Raw genomic sequence first — 21,451 nt, 5'->3', positions numbered from 1 at the left:
AATGAACTAGGCTCCTTGTTTCTGCCTTTGATTCCAAGAATCTGGCTTCAACACAGTGAGCAGAGTTTACTGCAAATAAGGTCTTACTGCTCCATTCTGCAAAAACAGGGAAGGGTTCCTCATTTCACTGAGAAATAATAGCCAAATACTCAGAATGGTATATCAAAGCTGTGTGGTCTGGCCTTCCTGGACCTCTCAGGAACCATCAACCACTTCCTCCATCAGTCTTCATCTATAATGACCTACTTGCTATTCTTCAGACCGTCCACCCATACTCCAGCCTTAACACTATCCCACTACTATTTTTGCTGGATATACCCCCAGCTATCTTTATGATTAACTCCCTCACCTCCTGAAGGTTATTGCTCAAGTATTATGTTCTCACTGATCTTTCCTCACTATTTATAATTGCCACTCCTCCCTCCCCCACATACATACATACACCTACCCCATAACGAGGCTTCCCTCTTACTCTGCTGTACATCTTTATTTTTCAAAAATTTTAATCTTTCTAATGCACTAGATAATTAATGTACTTATTTTTTTGCTTTCACTTCTCACTTCGGAGAATGTAAGCTCCACAGCCTACTAGACAGTGGCTGACCTGGTATCTAACATAAGTTGGAGTTCTATTGAATTTATCAATTATATAATTTGAGTAATCAAGTCACCAATTGGCTTGTTTTGAAACATCAGAATACTGTGTTTCTGAGCAAAAATTAATTTCTGTGTTCCTCAGAATATCCATTGGAATTGTCATATATCTCTCTTCAAACAACATTTCTCTATTATAATGTAAATACTGCCTTCATATGACTGTCTGGACATCTTGGGAGATGTACTTATCAGTGTATCTTGGGGAGACTTATATTTCAAAACTATTTCAGGCATATAACATTACCATTCATAACTAACACCTTTTCACCCAAATCTACCATAAACCTAATCTCTTTTTTTCCTCTTCTCTTCATTTTTCTTTATTGCTCTATTTCTACCTGACATTAGGGGTTTGTTGTTTATTTTCACTAAAAATAGGTTTTTGGTTGCTAACTTTTGCATCTCTATTATCCATAACAATGAAAGACATATACTAGGCACTCAATAAATACTTAAAGGAATGAATACTTTTAAGAAACACTTAAAAGAATGAATATATGCCCATCACATTATTTAATTACCTCCTCCACATGGATAGGTACTATTAATATCCCAAGTAAAAAGAAGGGGAAAATGAAGCTTTTGGAGGCCAAATGTGGTTCATTAGCTCATGCAGCAAATAGGAAATAGTGCCTAGGTTCTTTTCCATCCTGCATATTGCCTGAAGGGAAAAACATTGTTTTTTATTATTTAACAAGTAAGATTAAGACATATATCAAAACTGAAAATCTTCCTACAGGAGAAGAGGAAGATCCCTGCTGTACCAAATGGAACAGCAGCTCATGGGGAAGCAGAGCCCCACGGAGGACACAGTGGACCTGAACTCCAGCGAACTGGAAGGTTAGTGAAAAGTGCTTGCATGGGATCACAAAACTGAATGATGTATACGTATACGTAGAGAGAGACCATTTCTTTTGTCAGAAATTGCTGTCTTAAGATCCAATATTTTGAATACCTTTGGATGTAAAAGTGCCAGTTAATTCAATTTCTTTGTAGTTACTGATGAACATCATTACTATTAAACCAGAACAGTGGATGATACGCTGTTTCATTTAATCTTAAGCCGAGTCTTTATTCTGCTGTGCATAAAATGCACTTGTGGGTTCTTCTAATAAGAAAACTGTCAGTTGTCCCTTCCAAATGAGCTTGTTGAAAGCTTCAAGTTCAAGATGGAAATAAAAATATCAAGACTCAGTCTTGTAGACGCTATCTCATTACATGCAAGTAGGATTTATATAATAATATTTTTTATTTTTATGGTTGTAATTTGAAAAAGCTATATGATTTATCTTTCTAATCACACATCTTTGAAGAGATGAAAGCTTCAATTTATTTCTTAAAATGGTTCTTTATGGTTTTTGACAGCTTGTCTCTCTCCAAGCAATGTGTGAGTAGAAAATCATATACCCTTGGGTGGGGCTCTCTTTAGGGAATATGTGCACCAGCCTCCCTATAATTGAAGGCAATTACAAAGGCTCTGCAGGATTGGTGTTTCCTTTCCCTCACCTCAAGGCCATTTCCTGTATTGCTTTCACTGTGTCCTCTAAGCTGACTTTCCACTTCCTGGCAACTCTGTGCATTTAATTCTCCTTTGTTTTTTCCCTTTATGTTTTGTCTCTGAGGAAATGTCCTTTAATGTCTTCCTCAGGCTCCATACATAATTTGAGATGGTTCAAGCAATTTTTTCCTTTTCCCTTTACTGGAAGCATTGTTACTCCTTCTGTTTGCTTTCATATTTTCAAATGCTGTCTCTTTATTTTTGGTGGTAACTTTTTTTCTCTCTCTCAGGTGTAACATGCCACATAGCTTAGTTTTTTTTTTCAAAGTTCACTTTTCCTTACTGCTTCCTAAATCCTCCCAGGTCACCAATATCCGGTATCTTCGCTTCTCCAGAGTTCTTCCACAGATTCTGTTGCTGACATGACTTGAAGTATCCATTACTCATCTGCTCTCCTGGAGCTGCGGTGTACATCTGGGCTGCTCTTGCACTGTTCTCTGTAATGACTTCCCACTTCCGGACTTAGATTTTTGCTGCTAAAAGCACGTTATTACACAGTAATATAACAGCTATTTAGACTAATGTATGCCCAAATAATTAGAAAAATGGGCCAATAAAAAGTGCTGTCAAGCTTATATATATTAACTACTAATTGATGGTTTATAACCACCTCAAATTCTTTTTGGGATTAGGTGGGGTATAAATCTTGAATAAGTAAAAATGATTAGAAGATTAAATCTAGTTTGAATTGTGATTTTGACAAGTTAACAAATAATTCCCCCAAACAAAAAATATGCAATATTTTACCAAACACAGGAAAAGGAACCTAAGATGATCTTTCTGTGTGGATTTCACAGGTTCTCTGCAAGCTTCTTTGTTTTAAATGTCTTTTTCCAATTGAAATTTCATCCCTTTCAACCTCTCCTACTCCATACCCCTGTCTTAAAGGTAATCACTAGGAAAATATAATGGTTCTTTCAATCACATAATAGTGAGGTAGCTATGAATGTGTTACTATTCGAAGTAATAGCTACAGTTTTTCAGTTATGCTGAAGATTAACATCTTCCAAGGCAAACTAATTTGTTTCTCAAGAGAACAGTGATTTTTGATGTGATTCCTAGATTGCCAGATGAATATTCCTAATTAGAATCAATAGAAAAGTTTAATAATTTTGCCTTCCACAAGTACATTCAGAATATTTGCAGTTTATTGGAATATAAAGGTTCTCTAACATCCATGTGGAGACTTAAGCATAATCTTACTCATTTTGATATGATATTTTTATCCCTGGAAACAAAGAACTCCTATGAGTCAAGTGTTAAGTCTACATATTATTATTAAGTGTTCAAAGAATGAGAATACCTGCTATTAATGTTCTCATTTTAAATATTTTAAAAATTTAGTCATAAAATTTCGGCAGCATCTCACAATTCAAAACTATCCCCCCTCCCAAACTCTCTTATAACAGATTCCATAAAATTTTGGATATTTTAAATAAATTTTATAGAAAAGGTCACTATTATCTAGTGAATGTTGAACATAGGAATACCTACAAGCAGTAATGAATCAAAACTGATGGTTATAAGGCCTTCCTTATTGTTTCCTAAAAATGAAACCAACTGTGAAACCTGTCTATCTCTGCTAAGTATCACCACCATCCAGAAGGCCACTGAGGTGCCCACTGGAACAGTATCTGGTCAGAGGCTTTGTTCTGTCAGTAAGGGTAGTAACTGGGGCCACAATTAAACACCGCTTTTTCTCTCTAGGGTGATGTTCAGTACTGGATTATACAAAAGCCAGTTTAGCCTGTCTCCTTTACATTCTACTATAATAAATGGAAAGGAAAGCATTAGAAAATATACCAAAATCAAGGCTTGAGTTTAGGAGTAGGTTGATGTGGAAATGACAGAAATTAGAGTAACCTGTAAATCTTGTTACTTAATTTTTATTGATGAATAGCTGTGAACCTTGTTTGAGAGAACCTGGGATTCTTGGTTGTTGACACAATTTCTGATTAGAAATAGATGCAAAACCACCTGATAGATCATGAGAATACAGCATAGCAGCTTAATAATCATCTCTGCTGGTGGAAAACATATACTGTGACCTGGCAACACAGCAAATGAGCATTTGGATGTGTGTGTGCATGTGTATGTGTTTTATATTTGGATTTCACTATTGTGTTTTTCCCCCCTGTCTTAGGATTTTTGGGGGACTTATTTTAGATATCAAAAGAAAAGCTCCATACTTCTGGAGTGACTTCAGAGATGCTTTCAGCCTGCAGTGCTTAGCATCTTTTCTGTTTCTCTACTGCGCGTGTATGTCTCCTGTCATCACATTTGGAGGACTCCTGGGAGAAGCAACTGAAGGTCGTATAGTATGTATTGTGCTTTTCTTCAGACTTTGCAAATCCGATGTTAAGATTCATAGATTCGTGAGCACTCATTTTGGATTCCTTTCTGAGGGGAGATTTGATGCAGGAACACTTTTTGTGAATTTTCTAGATGGCTAGTGGAACTGGTAACCTGCACGTGGATGATCTCAGAACAATTAACCCTGAGCCTTACACACAGCTCTGAGTTCATCCATGGCCCTAACTCTAGGCTAGCTTCAGAAGCCCTGGTTCTTACCTCACAGATGCTCCACTTCCCATTCATGAAGGTTGTGCTTCTATCTAGAGACTCCTTATGGTTATGCATAAACTTTCATTTAGCAAAAAAAAGCAAACAAGGAAGGTGGAGATCTCATCTCCATTCACTATCCCATTCAGTACCTTTTCTGTTGACTGCCTGCCCCTTTTCTTACCCAAAGTTGCTAGGCTTCTCATAGCAAAGGCAAATGAATACACCCTGGGATTTTAAATGTTTCCCCTCTATTTATAAAGCGGGTATGTGTACAGTGTAGATAATGGGATGGTTTATGTCTCCACACAGAGTGCAATCGAATCTCTCTTTGGAGCGTCCATGACTGGAATAGCCTATTCGCTCTTTGGTGGACAGCCTCTTACTATATTAGGAAGTACAGGACCAGTTTTGGTGTTTGAAAAAATTTTGTTTAAATTTTGCAAGTAAGTGTTACATACATTTGGCCATTAGCCCTTTTCTGTTTCTCTGTTGTATCCCTTCTCCCAATAGCATGTTTAGAGATTTTCTACAGAGAGATGGAAGAGAATTTATTTCAGTTTGCCATTTTTCTCCCTCCGTGGAAATAAAATAGAAGATTTATGCATTATATTATGTAATATTTACACATAATCATATTCAGTTCTAAGCACTGAGAACTCCCTTACACATTTGTCCCCTTAGAGGTTCCCTTTAGATGATGTATTTTGTTAAAATACTCATGGGGCATGAAGCTTGTTGCCTTTCACTTCTGGAATTACTTATTTCCATCTATTTAAAGTGGTTCCAAGCTGTTAAATGAACCTCTTTCACTCTTTTTTTCCTCCTTGTAGAGAATACGGGCTGTCATACCTGTCTTTAAGAGCTAGTATTGGACTTTGGACCGCCACGCTGTGTATCATACTTGTGGCCACAGATGCAAGCTCCCTTGTCTGTTATATCACCCGATTTACTGAAGAAGCTTTTGCATCTCTTATTTGTATCATTTTCATTTATGAGGCCCTAGAGAAGTTATTCGAACTCAGTGAAGCATATCCAATCAACATGCATAATGATTTGGAACTGCTGACACAATACTCGTAAGTACAGTTTCCTTTGTTGGCTGTGGGGCTTTTCTTTTTATAAATATTACTATTATTATAAATAAAATATGAAAACCTTACTCAGCAGATACAGTGCATGAAATTGATTCAGGCCTTAAATCTTGGGCTCTCAGAGTTTCCAGCATTTTAAAGTCATCTAATAAGACATTCATTTGATACTTGAGTTGTCTGCCAAGAAGAGCTTTTTAAATTTTATTTGTCAAGCACTCCTTATTAAGTGAATAATGAATCAAGGTCAATTTTACTATATAGTGATTTTGTTTTTGTGAAATACATATGATTAAAATCATAAATTTGATCTTTCTCTGCATCCTTTTTGATTTACTATAAATAATCCAAAGAAAGTAGTGAAATATCAGATTTCAGATTTAGAATAGTGAGGTAAAAGAGACAGATTGGGTCTAAATTTCCTTAAGCTTAATGTTTGAAAATGAAATAAAAACATGATTAAAAGTGACTAAATTAAAATGTAATTTTGTTTTTGGTACTTATTACATTTATGATAGAATTACACATGTATCATAATGGGACTGGACATAATGCTCTTTCTAATTCTGGTATGTCATCAGTTTGGAATTTCTCTAAGGCTGTTTTTGCAGAATATTTATGCCTATTAAATTGATACTTGATTTGATTTAAAGATTTTTTTTTTGTTTGAGGTTAGACATGGCATTCTTTCTGAAGCCATTGTAACTCCTACATCAACCGTCAATACTTTTCGTATAACTTGCTTAGATTTGGTCTCAAATCCTTTGAAGATATATATTTGTCTGCTATTAGAAGTTGAAATTAAGCTGAAACTGCAATGTTATAATTTTGTTAAAAATTAATTAATGAGACAGTGTTTGAAATAATATGGTATTTAGCACTTTCTTTGGTTTTTAGAAATACCTTTACACAGTGTACTTCTAGTTTTGGCCAAGAAAACTCAAAAGTTGAAATCCAAAACAACTCTCTAAACAAAGGCAAATAGTAAAACTGTTGTGTGCAAAGGTCCAAAAGAGATGAGAGAAAGCCAGGAACACTCAGAAAGTAGACAGATGGAAAGGAAGACATTTTGATTAGAATGAGGAGTTATGTAGATACAGGGCTTTTCATTTATGCTTAGTTGAAAGATAGCAGTGCTACCTAATTTGGATATCCTAGGATATGTAATAACCTCTACTTGGGTTTTCAAATCTACTCCCTACCAGAAAACATGCTCGATCTGAAAATATTCTGCCCTTAGTAAGTTTTCAATTTAACAAGAAGTTTAGAAAAACATCATAATGAAATAAGTTCTGTGTTAAGGGATTGGCACAGAATGCTATGGTACCATTTGAAAAAGGACTCTAATCAAAGAAGATCCTAGAAGAAGTGACTTACAAGACCCAAAACCATGGGAGTTAGGAAGGTGATGAAAGGGCAGGAGAGGGTGTCAGGTAGAAGAAATGGCATAAGCTTTGATGCCAGAAATTTATTAATGAACTATTTATCCAAAGTCATGTAGTTAGAGAGTAGCAAAACAAGAAATTAGAATCAGGTTTTATGAATCTGATGTAATTTTCGGTATCAGCAGAAAACAATTAAATCCTACAATGGAAACAGTACAGAGCAAATAAAACAGGTAAAAGTGGAACTACTCTGAAGTTTTGAGGAGGCACCAAATGTTACCATTCAAGTTGTTCCCTCACCTTCAATGGCAACCTTTAAGGTACTTCAGACTGAGGAACACAATTTAAGATCCCCTTTTTCTTTCTAGAAAAGAAAAAGATCAGAGAAACAAGGACTATGTCCTGAATAATGGTCACAGTTTGAAGGTAAAAGAATTTAAAAAAAAAAAAAAGTAGCTATTAGGTAAAAGATTTAAAAAAAAAAAAAAAGAGGCATCAGAAAAAGAAAAAAGCCATGGGGATTATCAGATTGTAGAAGGCAAAGGAAAACTAATCAAGAAGTTTTTAGAGAGGACAGTGGTATAGAGATCAAACAGATTAAGGAAAAGAAATAGTTGTGAACTTTAAGAAATAATCTTAAGTGGAGAGGGGAGATAAGACTGGAAGCCTGTTAGCCAAAATTGGCTTCAGCAGTAAATAAATGGGCAACTTTCTCAATGTTTCCATCTTTGCTTTTTTTCAAAAAAGACCCTAAGAAGTTGAAGTTGTGCTCTGATGAGTGTGTACCCGAGACCTAATTATCCAAAGGCTAAGCATGCATGTGTGTTACTCATTGTGTTTCTTTGCCACAGTGCCTTTCTCAATCAAATTGAGGAGATGAAGGGCTGGAAATAGTGGTTCATACTATTAGGTGTTAGTATAGTCTGGTGTTGCAGTGAGAAACACGGAGAATAACAACCTCCCTGGGAAATATCCTGACCAGACGCACTTGCTGCTTTGATCTTCACTGCAGGTAGCACACTGTGATTCACTAGTACCACTCATTTCCTGGGAGTGAACACAAACCTGATCAGGTGTTCCCTCTACTTGCTCTTTGGAGAAGTCAAATCAGCTTTTTCTACTGTGCCTGTAATGTGTATTTATATATTTTACTTTTAGTCATGCAAAAAGGGAAAAAAACATGTTATTGCTAATAATAATGGCTACTTCAATGTATTGTGTGATCTCACACTTTTGTACAAAATTCTTCTACTCATGAAGTCCACAGGATACTTTTTTGGGTTTTCTCATTTTTGTCCCTGACCTTTCACATTAACCAGTTTCTGAGTATCATTATACTCATGCCCTTCTAAAATTTTCTGCTGACATGGCTTGTCTTTGTTTTTTGCATGACTTTTATTTTTTTATTATATATACTATACTATATATATATTATATATATATAAATATATATAAATGTATGAGTGTGTGTATATTTACATTGTTCTTCATTTTGTACATTTTTTTTCATCTCAGTTGTAATTCCTATGGACTTCCCACCACCATTTCAGCCATATGCCACCACCATAGTCCCATGTGCTCTTCCCACCCCAGTTTTGATCCTGTTCCCCTTTCCTCCCCTATAGAGTGGACTGGTTTATAGTTGTTAGTTGATGCTCATTTTTACTTTATTAAATTAATATATATATATATATTTAATTCCCCCCCCCCAATCTCTTACACTCCAACTATGAGTGAAACCATCCAGTATTTTTCTTTTCCTTTCTGGCTTATTTCACTAAGCATGATCCTTTCCAGTTCCATCCTTGTTGCCACAAATGGCATGAGTTAATCTCTTTTGATTGCTGAGTAATATTCCATTGTGTACATGTACCACATCTTTTTAATCCAGTCATCTACTTTTGGGCATTTGGGTTGATTCCACATCTTCATCTTATCTATTGTAATTAGAGAAGCAATAAACATAGGGGTGTAGTTGTCCTTTTGAATTAATGTTTTTGTGTCCTTTGGGTAGATACCTAGGAGTAGAATTGCTGGATCATATGGAAGCTCTATTTTTAGCAGTTTGAGAAATCTTCACATAGCTTTCCATAGTGGTTGTACCAGTTTTCATTCCCACCAGCAGTATAGGAGAGTTTCTTTTTCTCAACAACCTTGCCAACATTTATTGTTGCTAGTTTTTTTTTTTTTAAATGTATGCCATACTCATTGGCATGTGGTGGTATCTCATTGTGATTTTGATTTGCATTTACAAGTGATGCTGAACAGTTTTTTATATGCCTGTTGGCCATCTGTATTTCCTCACTAGAGAAATGTCTTTTTAGCTACTCTGCCCATTTTTTTGATGGGGTTGTTTACTTTATATTTGTTGAGTTTCATCAGCTCTTTGTGTATCTGTGGGATCACTCCTTTATCATTAGTTTTGTGTGCAAAATTTTTCTCCCAATCAGTGGTGTGTCTTTTAATTTTGTGTAGTGTCTCTTTGCTGTATAGAAGCTCTTTAATTTGATGTAGTCCCAGCTATTTATCCCTTTCTTCACAATCCTTGCTTTGGGTGATATATCTTTAAAGATGTTATTAAAAGTGTATGTCATTTTTCATGACTTTCATAAGAAAAGATCTTAGCAAACATTACATCTGAGACCTAATATATCTTAGATTACAATCTTTGCAACCAAATAGTGTGTCTATGCTGAAACATATTTGGTTTAGGTATAAAATGTTGAAAGAAGTTATATTTAGGATCTACATTTCAGTATTCTTTATATTTGAACCTCCTATATTTCGGATTTCCTTTAATCATAGTTTTAACAACCAATAGTAAAACATCTCTAATTTTTTAGACTCTCCTAGTTCCTCTGGCATCCTAACCTTATAATGTGGTAATATGGAGACCTTATATTTGAAGCTATAAACTTTCCTTTCACTGTGCCAAGAGCAAATGTCAAGATAATCAATTTAGTTTCAAGAATATATACATTACACCAGACGATCAAGCTGAATATGTCAAGTTAGCAATAAGTAATGAGTTTGTGGGAATAACTTTTTCTAGGTTGCTTTGATTTTAAGAAATGACAAAAATAGAAATAGGCAATCTGCTTATAGAAGATGAAATGTTCCTTTATATAATATATAGTAATAATCTAAAGCTATAAAAGATGGCTAGCTAAAGAATGAGTAAGGTTGTATTAACTCTGCTGTTAGTTGGGTCAAAGCAAAAGCAGTTAATTAAAATGCATATTAATTAACTGAACATATAAATAATTGACATCATCTGGCCATTCTTGTTTGACAAATAAAGACCGCTGTGTTCTTTTACAATGCTTTGCACACTACCCTTAAAGATTTTAACTGAAAGTTTTGAATGAACTGGAAATATTATAGTTAGATGGTAAAGATATACAAATGTAGATAGATAAAGATAGATAAAGATGTACAAATGTAGATGCATAAAACTAGTTCTGACAGAACACTTGAACAGGATGCCAAATTGGTGAACTCATCTGGAAGAACAAAGAGTGGCAAGAAGGCAGTCTTATAGCTGAGCACCCAAAGTTCACCAGAGATGTGAGGAGATGATGGGAGGGAAGTTACCAGAGCTCAGTGGTCTTTTAATACTCACCAGTCAAAATAAACTCAGGATAGCTCAGATTTATAGAAATCTCTGTTTTGAACTTAATCACAGATCACTCTATATATATTTGACAAACTTATCCAAATTGTTTTTAACATAAAATTTTGTATTTCTATTTATTTACTTTTGCAATATATGTGCAACTCTACTAATCTTCGTAATGCTATGTCCATAATTATTAGGCACATCTTTCTATCCACAGCACCAAGTAAATTATTTGAAAACACATCATAAATGAGTGTTTTTTTCATAATTTTGCATTTTACATTTGTATAAAATATGTTTTACAACTGACATGCACATGTGATATAATTTTTCCCCCTTAAAACATTGATATCAAGGAAGTAGATTCTGTGACATCTTAGAGTTAAATAAAAACAGCATTACAAGCCCAACAAATTATATTTAGTAAGTGATCTTCTGACAACACAACTTTTTTTTTTCTTAAACACTTGCTATCCTTGTTTTCTTTTCCTGCTTTTAAACTTATTACTAGTTTTAATGATGAAGTCTTATTTCTAGTGGGAGACATATCCAGTATAAATTTATTATTCCCACTGTTCCTAGTGGCTTAGGAGGCTTTGGTATAAAAGTTCAATGTCCAGGCCCTCCCTGGTGGCGCAGCGGGTTAAAGCACTGCACTGAGAAGCTAAAGCCACTTCCACATGAGTTCGATTCCCGCCTGCCCCGGGGGAGACCACATGGCGTGGCAGACCTCTCCTGGCCCGCCCGCTGCTCCCCTCAGCAGTGTACTTTGTAGATCTGCCTGTTCGGCTCTCCACTCTGCCTCTGGTGAAGCCTCTCACTGCCCCTGAGCCTCTGACCTGTACCCCAATTCTGTATATACAAATAAAATAAATTTAAAAAAAAATCAATGTCCATTCATCTTTCTTTTTCTAGAGAGCCAGGAAACTATCCATTAAATCCTTGTTTACTGTATTTCATTCTTCCTCTTCCTCTTCCTCTTCCTCTACTAATGTAGTTGTAAAGATTAAGTGGAATTATCTTTCATACATTGTTATCAAATAGTTAGAAAAATAGAAATTTACATGAACATCCACCATTGTTGGGAGAATACTAAGTAGACATTAATAGTTTCTTCCTTGGTTGCAATGAATGCCAGTAAGTCATGTGGTTGTTTATCAGGTGTACAGCATTAACTTTGGTGAGATGTGATTGCTGTTCTCACTCTTTGAATTACTGACCCCGTTTATCTTAGCTTACTAATTTGACCTAAATTTAGTGATATATTTGGAAGTATTTAAAGTAGAATATAATAATGTTTTACTTTAAATTAAAATCCCTCAGCATAGGCATTGCAGTAATATACATAAACTAGGTTAGGTTATAACCACGGGAAGTTAGTGATTTAAACAGGTATCTAAAATCCAGGAATGATCAGCTAATGTTACTATAGAGCACCTAACTCTAGAAAACACTACTACAAATCCATCTCTCAATTGATATTGCTGAATATCAAAAATAGATTTTCATTGGTAAAACTACTGACGTGTTAATCAGTATACTGGATTATTAATTTGAATTGCAAGTGGTAAAACAAATTCATCATTTTGAGCTAAGTTAAAATGAAAACTCAGGTTATAAAAAGTTGTGGGAGGTGGTGAAAGTCATGCTTGCAGGGAAATTGATACAAGTTAATATACAAGAAAAGTTGTTTGCTATTTACCAACTACAAGCAAGTAAAATTTGAAATAAAACAATACCAGATATATTGTTACATTAACAACCTCCTCCAAAGAAATAGCTGAGTATAAATTTAACAAAATATGTGTAATTTTTATTTTGGGAAAACTACTCAAAGGGGATCATAGACATAAATGTAAAATGCAAAGCTGTTAATACTTAGAAGAAGACATGAGAGAAAACCTAGATGATCTTGGGTTGGTGATGGCTTTTAGATGTAACCTCAAAGGCATGATCCACACAAGAGTTAATAAGCTGGACTTCATTAAAATTAAACATTTCTGTTGAATAAGATGAAATGCAAGAATATGAAAAGACAGGCCACAAACTTGGAGAGTTTATTTGCATAAGATATTTTTTATAAAAGACTTATATAAAATATACAAAGAACTTCTAAAATTCAGCATTAATAAAACCAACAATCGTATTTTAAAAATGTGCCAAGCCTTAACAGAGGGCTCCACAGAGAAAATACACACATGGCAGATAAACTCATGAAAAGATGCTTCACATCATATGTCATCAGTTTCTAAACATCAATTAAAATTTTAATTCCAGGGAAAGTAAAAAAATTTCTTTTCAAAGTCTTCACTTTAGTTTCACTGAATTTCTCTGGAACAGATATGTTTTAAAGAATAAGTTAATGACTTTTAACTTACCAAAAATCAAATAAAGAAGAGAAGGGCCTACTTATTTCAACCAGACGGTATGATCTCATTCTGTCACTCAACTTTATCTCACCTGCTGGGCACAGTGCCATGCGTTCTTTGAGATTAATGTAGTGCTAGTTGGCAGCACTTTGTATATGATTAGATAATTTTACTCAGGGTATCTGCCATTCCTTTTGGGAAAATTTGAGCAAATTATTCTTGTTCATGTAAAATGCTGCTACATTATTCATTCATTCATCTCTACTTTGCTGGATTTTAAGTGTCACTGCTACATCTTTATATTATTAGTCATGCTAAATGAATGCTTAGAGACATTGTTAATAACTTGTTTGAGGAGAAGAAACACTTCCCTTTAACTGTAGAAATTAGTATGTTAATTGCACTGAGTACTATTCCTACTAGATATTTATAGAACTAGCTAGATTCAGTTAACTGAGCATATTTTTCTATTTATAAATGATTCACGGTAATATAAAGTATTCAGCTTATGCACTTTACAGTTATTATTTAACAAACAACAAAACATCTAGTGAAAAAGTAAGCATACAATAGTGGGAAACGAATCAGTTTACTTTGTAAAAACATCCTAAGGTTATAGCTCTCAGTTGTAGACAAATAGTTTTTATATACAGTCTAACCTCCCCCCATCTTTATAAGACTCTCTTTGAAAAACTGTTCAAATATTATGTGAAACATCACAGAATATATTCTGTAAATAAATGCTTATTGCTATTCTCAATGAAGTTGTGGTTAGGCCAGTTCTGTTTTTCCATTCACTTCTCTGTGTTGCCTCTCTCTTTATTATACAAGTGCCTAGTGTTATCAAGCTTTATCAGAATTTGTTCAAAGGTGCTAGGAGACTTATTTCTTCCAAAAGTGTTCCCTTTGATATCTAAAAAATCAAATTTTCTTTTCAATTATAAAGGCAGGCTTGGAGGGGTTAGAAAGTTGATCCTATTCACTCCAATATTCTATTATTAGATGTTATAAGCTGATTTGTTTTCTAAAATGTATATGGAGAAGCCCTAACATTCAGTATCTCAGAATGTGACTTTCTTTGGAAACAGGTAGCTTAGAGAATACTAATCTTGCTGGCATTTTGATTTTGGATTTCCAGCTTACAGAACTTGAAAAAATAAATCTATTATTGAACTCACCCAGCCTGTGGAATTTTGGTATAGTAGCCTTAGCAAAGTAATATTCTGAATAAATATTTATCATTTAGTCCTATATAGTTATAGGAGTAATCCTTCACGAGTCTTCCTTTATTAATGGCACTCCTATCCTTTTGACTGTTCATACTAAAACAACAAATATGGTTCTTGATGATAGTCATGCTTACATACCTAGATTTCTCAGAAAATATAATAACTGTCTTTATATAGTTCGGAGAATTTTTACTATTTTTTCTCATCTCCATAATATCTTATCTAGATTCTTATAATGTCTTCTAACTAGTCTCTCTGATTTTATATCTGCTTTTCCACAGATTTGTCTATGAGGCAGCCAAAATTATTCTCTTAAAACCTCAGTTAGGGCCCTCCCTAGTGGTGCAACAGGTTAAAGCACAGCACTGTGAGGCTATCTGCAGCCACTGCAGCATGAGTTCAAGCCCAGTCAGGGAGGTTACCCACATAGTGTGGCTCCTCTCCTACTTGCTGCTTCCCTCAGCAGTGTATGTTAATGGATCTGCCTGCTCTGTTCACTACTCTGTCTCTGGTGAATCCTCTCATTGCCTGCACCTCTAGCCTATATCCCAGTTCTTATATGCATATAAATAAATCTTAAAAAAAAAAAAAAACAAAGCACAACTTCAGCTAGATAAAGTTTCCCTGTTTAGTCCCCATTGGGAGTTCCCCGTCACCTTCAAGTTGTGCAGTCTCTTTCTTATCTCCTCTTTTATTTCTTCATCCCTCTACTCTAGACACCTAATCTCTTGCCCCATCTTTAAATAAAATTGTTTCTCTCAACCGTAACATATAATTTGCCTGTTTTAAAGTATAATCTATTAGTATAATCTGTTGTACCATTTACAATCAAATATACTTCCTTTAATTGTGCCCTTAATCTCTGACCTCAACCTCCAATGCCTGACAATGACGTTGGATTTCTGTTTTTAAACTTTTGTTTTTTCTAGAATTTAATATAAATGGGTCATAGATAATGTGTCTTTTGTGTCTGCTTCTTTCATTTACCATAACACTTGAGATTTATTCTTTTTATTTCATATATCAATGTATTTTTTATTGTTGAATTGTATGCCACTGTATGGATATACCACTATTTATCTATCCAGTCACAACTTGATAGACGTTTGGGTTGTTTTCTAATTTTTATTGCTAACACATGCAGATCTTTATTTGGAGTATGTTTTCATCTTCTTAGGTAAGTAACTAAAAAAAGATTATATAGATTCTAGTGTCTGTTTTAACTTTGTAAGCAACTGCCAATGTGACTGTATCATTTATATTGCTCTGGATCCTAAACAGCATGTAGTATTTTGCTGATTTATAGTGGTACCACTACCAATCAGTCTATTTTATTAATCTATTTCCCTCCTAGGAAGAGTAAGAGTGAAAATTTCATGAAAGAAGGGGATTTAGTTTTTTTTTTTATTCTTTGTTTTTTAATGCTCAGATCAGTTCTTGGTACAAAATAGATGATCAACGAAAATATGTTACATAAATGTTGAGTGTGTATCATCTCTGTTTTGAGCTGAAAACAAATTGAGACTCAAGGTTTATAGCTTGCCCAATCAAGTCTGAGCACTTGCCCAAAGAAAACATCTCTTAGTGGAACAGTTAGTTGACACTATACTCATTGAAGGTCACCAGGCCCAAAGTAATTTCTGTGATTAATATTTAGAATATTGTAAAGTTTAGTTGGCTTGTTTACTTAGCCCTGTTAGATATTACCTTCAAGCAGTTTTGAATTTCTAACAGGAAATTAAAAATCATAAAAATAGATAAAGCAAAAACATATTAGAATATTATACTTTAAGGTAAAATGAATTTTATTTTAGAACTTATTAGAACATAGAATTGTTTATTTTTTAATAATGATCCCCAATTAATAGGTATTGGCAGAGGAGACATTGTTCAAGATGAGTTTTGCAACATTACATTGAAGCTTCACTTTCTCTTACAATTTTTAAGAAGTTTGGTAATAAATTGATATAAATGTTGGGATAGGATTCAAAACATTACATTAGTTAGACCTTAGATAAGCCCTAAAGAGTAGCCTTCTAGTATCTTAACTCAAAAATACATAGAAGTAAAAGGCATAAGTAACAAGCGGTATAGCACTTTTCTAACAGAAAAAAAAAGATCTTGAGAATGAACAACGTATTTTTCTGTATATTTTGAAATGTTCAACAGGCATGCATTATTTTTTTGATTTTTTAATATAATATAACAGTTTATTTTAATCACTTTGTACATTTTTTTTCATCTTAATTGTAATCCCCGTGGGTTTCCATCACCGAGTCGTGTGATGGATGACCCGTGTGTCATCACCATAGTCCCGTGCATAGTCCCTCCCCCTATTTTTGGATTTCTAAGGATACATTTTATGATGGAAACTTCCAGTCCTATAGCAGTCCATAGAGTGAGATAATTAGGGGCAGGTAATGCTTTTCAATACAGTTCTTAAAGTAACCAAATTTTCCATTTCAGGAAAATTTAAAGTCAAAGTCAAATACAAAACTCAAGTAAACTAAAGCAAAATGTTTAAATATGATCATAGCTCTGTCATTCTTTTTATCTCTTTGCTTACTCACTTGCCATTGATCTCTTTTTATTGCGCTAGCATTAGTAGTATAAAAATGAATATGATATAGTCCTATTTTTAAGCAGCTCATTAATTATCAAGCAGGGTCTTGAGGTATACTTTGTATACAGTGAGTGCACATAGTATGTTTGGTGAATCAACTGATAAAGAGGAAACTAGAAATAACGTATAGTTGAATAATTATGACATAATAAGTATTATACTTAGGTCATGGCCCAGGAGAAGCAGCAGCTAGCTATTCTAGGGCGTTGGGAAACATTCAAAGAGGAAATAATCTTATCATCCCTGTTGATTTCTTGAGTCTACTATATATGGTATATTCCAATTTTTCTCCTTTTATTGTATTTGTGAATTCTGCATATGTATGTCATAATAAGAGTTGAGGGTACTCAACTTGGATACTTAGGTAGGTAGAATGGATTTGAGGACCAGTTGCAAGGAGCCTCAAAACTTATAATCAGTTTTGTCTAGCATTAGATCATTATGGATAATGACAAAGTTTGGGGGAAATTATGTGACAGTCAATTAGATGGCAATTGAGGAATTTGAGCAAAGAACAATAACCAAGGTGTGTGATGTTTAAGCTCTGACATGTAATTGGAAGAAAGTGAATAAATTAAAAAAGAAAGAAAACCAAAAAACTGGTAATACTTCACTCATTCAATTAGTAATTAAGGAATACCTTCTACTTTCTAGAAACTATGACAAAAATTACATGCATGATTTCATTTAAACCTCACAACAAGCTGTTGGAGACATATTAACCACTGCTCTATGGATGATCAGTATGAGATTCCAATTTGCCCAATATAACATTACCAGTGAATGATAAATAAACATCATATTCAGGTCCATTGGCTTTAAGAACCATAGAATTTCTCCTATGATATATTAAAATAATAATAATAATAATAAGGGATTGTTATAACTCCTTAAAGATGGGAACCATCAGATCTGTATTCTCCCATACTTAGCATGAAACTGTACAAAGTAATTCTAAACCATCAAATCAATGAACAATACTGCTTGCTATGTACCAGATAATTTGATGTAAACGTGACAACATAAATGGCTTCCTACCTAACATAAATATACCCCATATTATACCTCATGTGAAGAGTTAAACAGTAAATCATTTTTATTATTTTTAGAAGATGTATTGATTAATGCTTACAAGAACTGGGTACAGGCCAGAAGTGCTGGGGGTGGGGAGTCAGTGAGAGGATTCACCAGAGACAGAGTGGGAACAGATTAGGCAGATTGACCAAAATACACCGCTGAAGGAGAACAGCAAGCCTAGACAGGAGAGGAAGGAGAGGCCTACTGGCCATGTGGGTCACCTCCCTGGTCAGGGATCGAACTTGTGTTGCAGTGGCTATGGATAGCTCCATAATTCTGCTGCCACCAGGGAGGCTCAAATCATTTAGAAGTTTTAATTAGATAAGACTGCTTTACATTATTGTATATGTCATAGGTGTATAGGTTTATAACTATACAGCTGGATATTTTATATGTTTTCTCAAAATATCCTCCATCAAAGCCCCAGTAATTGGCAAAGTGCTACCACTAAAAAGGTACACAGTGATGTGAGTGTGAGAAATTCTTCCAAAGTTATGTATTTAGAGGTCAAGAAAAAGGTATTGCTATTTGAAGATGAAATGCAGATGAGAAAAAGTTTAAGAAATTAATGGTGAGAGTCAATTTTAATGTTAGCTACAAATGGTCATGTTTTTTCCCCAAAGTTATTTTGCATATTATTGAAAAAGCTATTATTTTCATAATGTGATATATAGGTTCAAATGACTTGCTAGAAAGTTAAGTACTAGGGAAATATCTTTTAAGAATAAAATTCAAGGTCTTCCCTGGTGGCACAAGGGGTTAAAGAACAGCACTACAAAGCTAGCTGCAGCCACTTCAACATGAGTTCGATTCCCTGTCACAGAAGTGACCCACATGGCACAGCAGACCTCTCCTCCCCCCAGCAGTGTACTTTGTGAATCTGCCTATTCTACCCCCACTCTTTCTCTAGTGAATCCTCTCACCTCCCCTGCTCCTCTAACCTGTACCCCAATTCTGTATGAGTAAATAAATCTTTAAACATAAAGAATAAAATTCAAAATGTGGGAGTATATACATTCCTAATGAACTTAGTCTTGTATTATTTATTCACCTTAATGAAAACAAATGTTTAGTAATAAAAGCATAAGTAAATAAACTATGTTGCCTCTATTAAGAATGATGACTATGAAAAATACTTATATTTTAATGCTGATATTATAATGCTATAAAAGGTTTAAAAACATTATATGCTTATAAATATTTTGGAAATACACATAAAAAGAACTACCAAAATGAAATATATCAAAATTTATGGTAACTATGTCAGAAAGACTATGAAGGATTTTTTTTATTTTATGCATATTACATGGTAGGTTTTTATTGTTTTTGTAATTCATAATATTTTCTGAAATTAAAAAAAATAGGCATAGAAAGCATGCTTGGCTTCTGCAGATAAATCATGATTCATTCTCTGATTTAATACCTTATATTAATACCTAATTTTCTGTAAGTACTTTGGGGGCTAATTTAGTCAATAAAAAGAATTCAAAATATGAATCACAAGCCATTACTATTCGGTGCACACAGGAAGGTGCTAATAATAACTACAAAGGCAAAAAGAGCATCTGCAAACCAGGCCTAAAATTAGCAATAATGTCGAAAAGAGTTCTAGTAAATTATATTTTCCAGAAGACAGCCATTGGTGCTTTTCATGTGAGGAAGACTGATCACCTCCATTAGTCTTGAAACAAAAGCTAAGATTTCTGGATAGGGTATTTAATTATAATGTTTATCTAATCACTCTGTAGCCATTTATATAAACAAAATGGATTGGAGCACATGCTTTTCTTTGGGCAATAAAAAGTAGTGGAGGCTGTGTTCAGTGAAGTATAGCCAACAATTCAAAACTTTAAGTCAATTATTAGCACTTTATAATGGTGTTTTTAAAAGTGTAAAGAAATATACATGTTGTGCATTCTGTAACTTTTGGATGGTTGTACTTTCCATTCTATAAGTAACTGTAACAATAATGATACTTAATACCTAATTAATATTTACTTATTTCAATCTTGTTCTAGGTGCTTTTACCTATATTAATTCATTTAACACTCATAATAACTCCATGAGGTTGATCACTATCACAATCCTCACTTTAAGCAAGCTGAAATATAGAGAAATTAAGTAACTTGTCCAAAGTATTCATTTGTTAGATTTAAATGAATATAGACCTCTGGCTGGACATACTTCAAGAAAGACATAAAATAACATTAAAACAAGAAGATAAAGAAAAATCTGAATAGATAATCAACAACAAAAACAGATTAAGCAAATAACGTAATATCTTCCCATGAAGGAAAACTCAGACACAGATGTCTTTACTGTTATATTCTACTATTTTGAAAATAATTAGTGTGATTACATCATAAAGTCCCACAGAGACTGGATGAGGGAACATCTTGCTACCATGGATTTGTGACAATTCAGATGATATAAACCAAAACTGAGCCAACATATGTTTTGACAAATATCTAAAATACTTATTCTAATCCCTATAACAGCTTAAAGACATTATGATTCTAGAATGAGCTACAAACTGGTATCCACAAACCAGAAACACACCCAAGGACCCAAAGGTAGGAATAGGAATGCCTGACCATGGATTGATACTAGAGGAAGGAGCTTTCCAACCACAATTCTCTGTTATGTCCCACTGATGGTTTTCATGAGACTTGTCAGAGATTTGAGTACATTCTTTTAAATATTAGCTTAAACTGCTATTGTTCTATGTGCTTAGATCTGAATCTTTCAGTTAATATGAAATTAATGTGAGGGCTCAATAACCAATGTTAACGGTAAAAACCACAGCAACAATGGAATAAAAAGTCTTCAAAGGCTTCTTTGTGTTTTCACTTGACCACTCAAAATAACGACATGACCTCTCAAGTCTCCGTGTACACAGTCTTGGCCTTGCCCGTCCAACAGTTATCAGCCCCCATCTCTGTCTTCACCCCATTTCTTACTAAAACTTGTTCATCTTTTGGATCTCCGCTTAAGCCTCATTTTCAAGTTTTCATTGGTCATCTGGAATCAAAGTGTGTCTCCTCTTTTAGTTATCTACTTAAAAGCCCAGACTTCTTTATATAGTATGCTTCACAAGTATATGTGTACAGTTTTATTGTTGACTGTTTAAAATTTCTCTCCTGCATTAAAGGTACCTCCCAGGATCACTTACATCTTATTTAATCCTACACTTAGTGTGGTGTCTTGCATGCTATTCATCTTTTTATTGAGTAAATTAAGAATAGTATATAATGCCTTTGTGACTAAGCTGCCAATAGATA

At 34.1% G+C, this 21,451-nt stretch overlaps 1 protein-coding gene across 2 annotated transcripts in view; it reads left to right on the top strand.

Moving 5' to 3' along the window:
- Nucleotides 1-21,451, top strand: part of SLC4A10 (solute carrier family 4, sodium bicarbonate transporter, member 10) — a 252,551-nt gene that overhangs the window by 179,544 nt on the left and 51,556 nt on the right. For both annotated transcript variants that reach the window (XM_004674608.2, XM_004674607.2), the window contains 4 exons: nucleotides 1,397-1,497; nucleotides 4,359-4,533; nucleotides 5,090-5,223; nucleotides 5,611-5,856. In XM_004674608.2, the coding sequence (XP_004674665.1) occupies nucleotides 1,397-1,497; nucleotides 4,359-4,533; nucleotides 5,090-5,223; nucleotides 5,611-5,856 (656 nt within the window). The remainder of the gene's footprint in view (nucleotides 1-1,396; nucleotides 1,498-4,358; nucleotides 4,534-5,089; nucleotides 5,224-5,610; nucleotides 5,857-21,451) is intronic.

The sequence above is a fragment of the Condylura cristata genome, unplaced genomic scaffold, assembly GCF_000260355.1.
Source record: "Condylura cristata isolate star-nosed mole 26May11 unplaced genomic scaffold, ConCri1.0 scaffold00002, whole genome shotgun sequence".
Classification (NCBI taxonomy): Eukaryota; Metazoa; Chordata; class Mammalia; order Eulipotyphla; family Talpidae; genus Condylura; species Condylura cristata.
The sequence above is the reverse complement of the archived record's forward strand: the minus strand, read 5'-3'. Positions and strand labels throughout refer to the sequence as shown.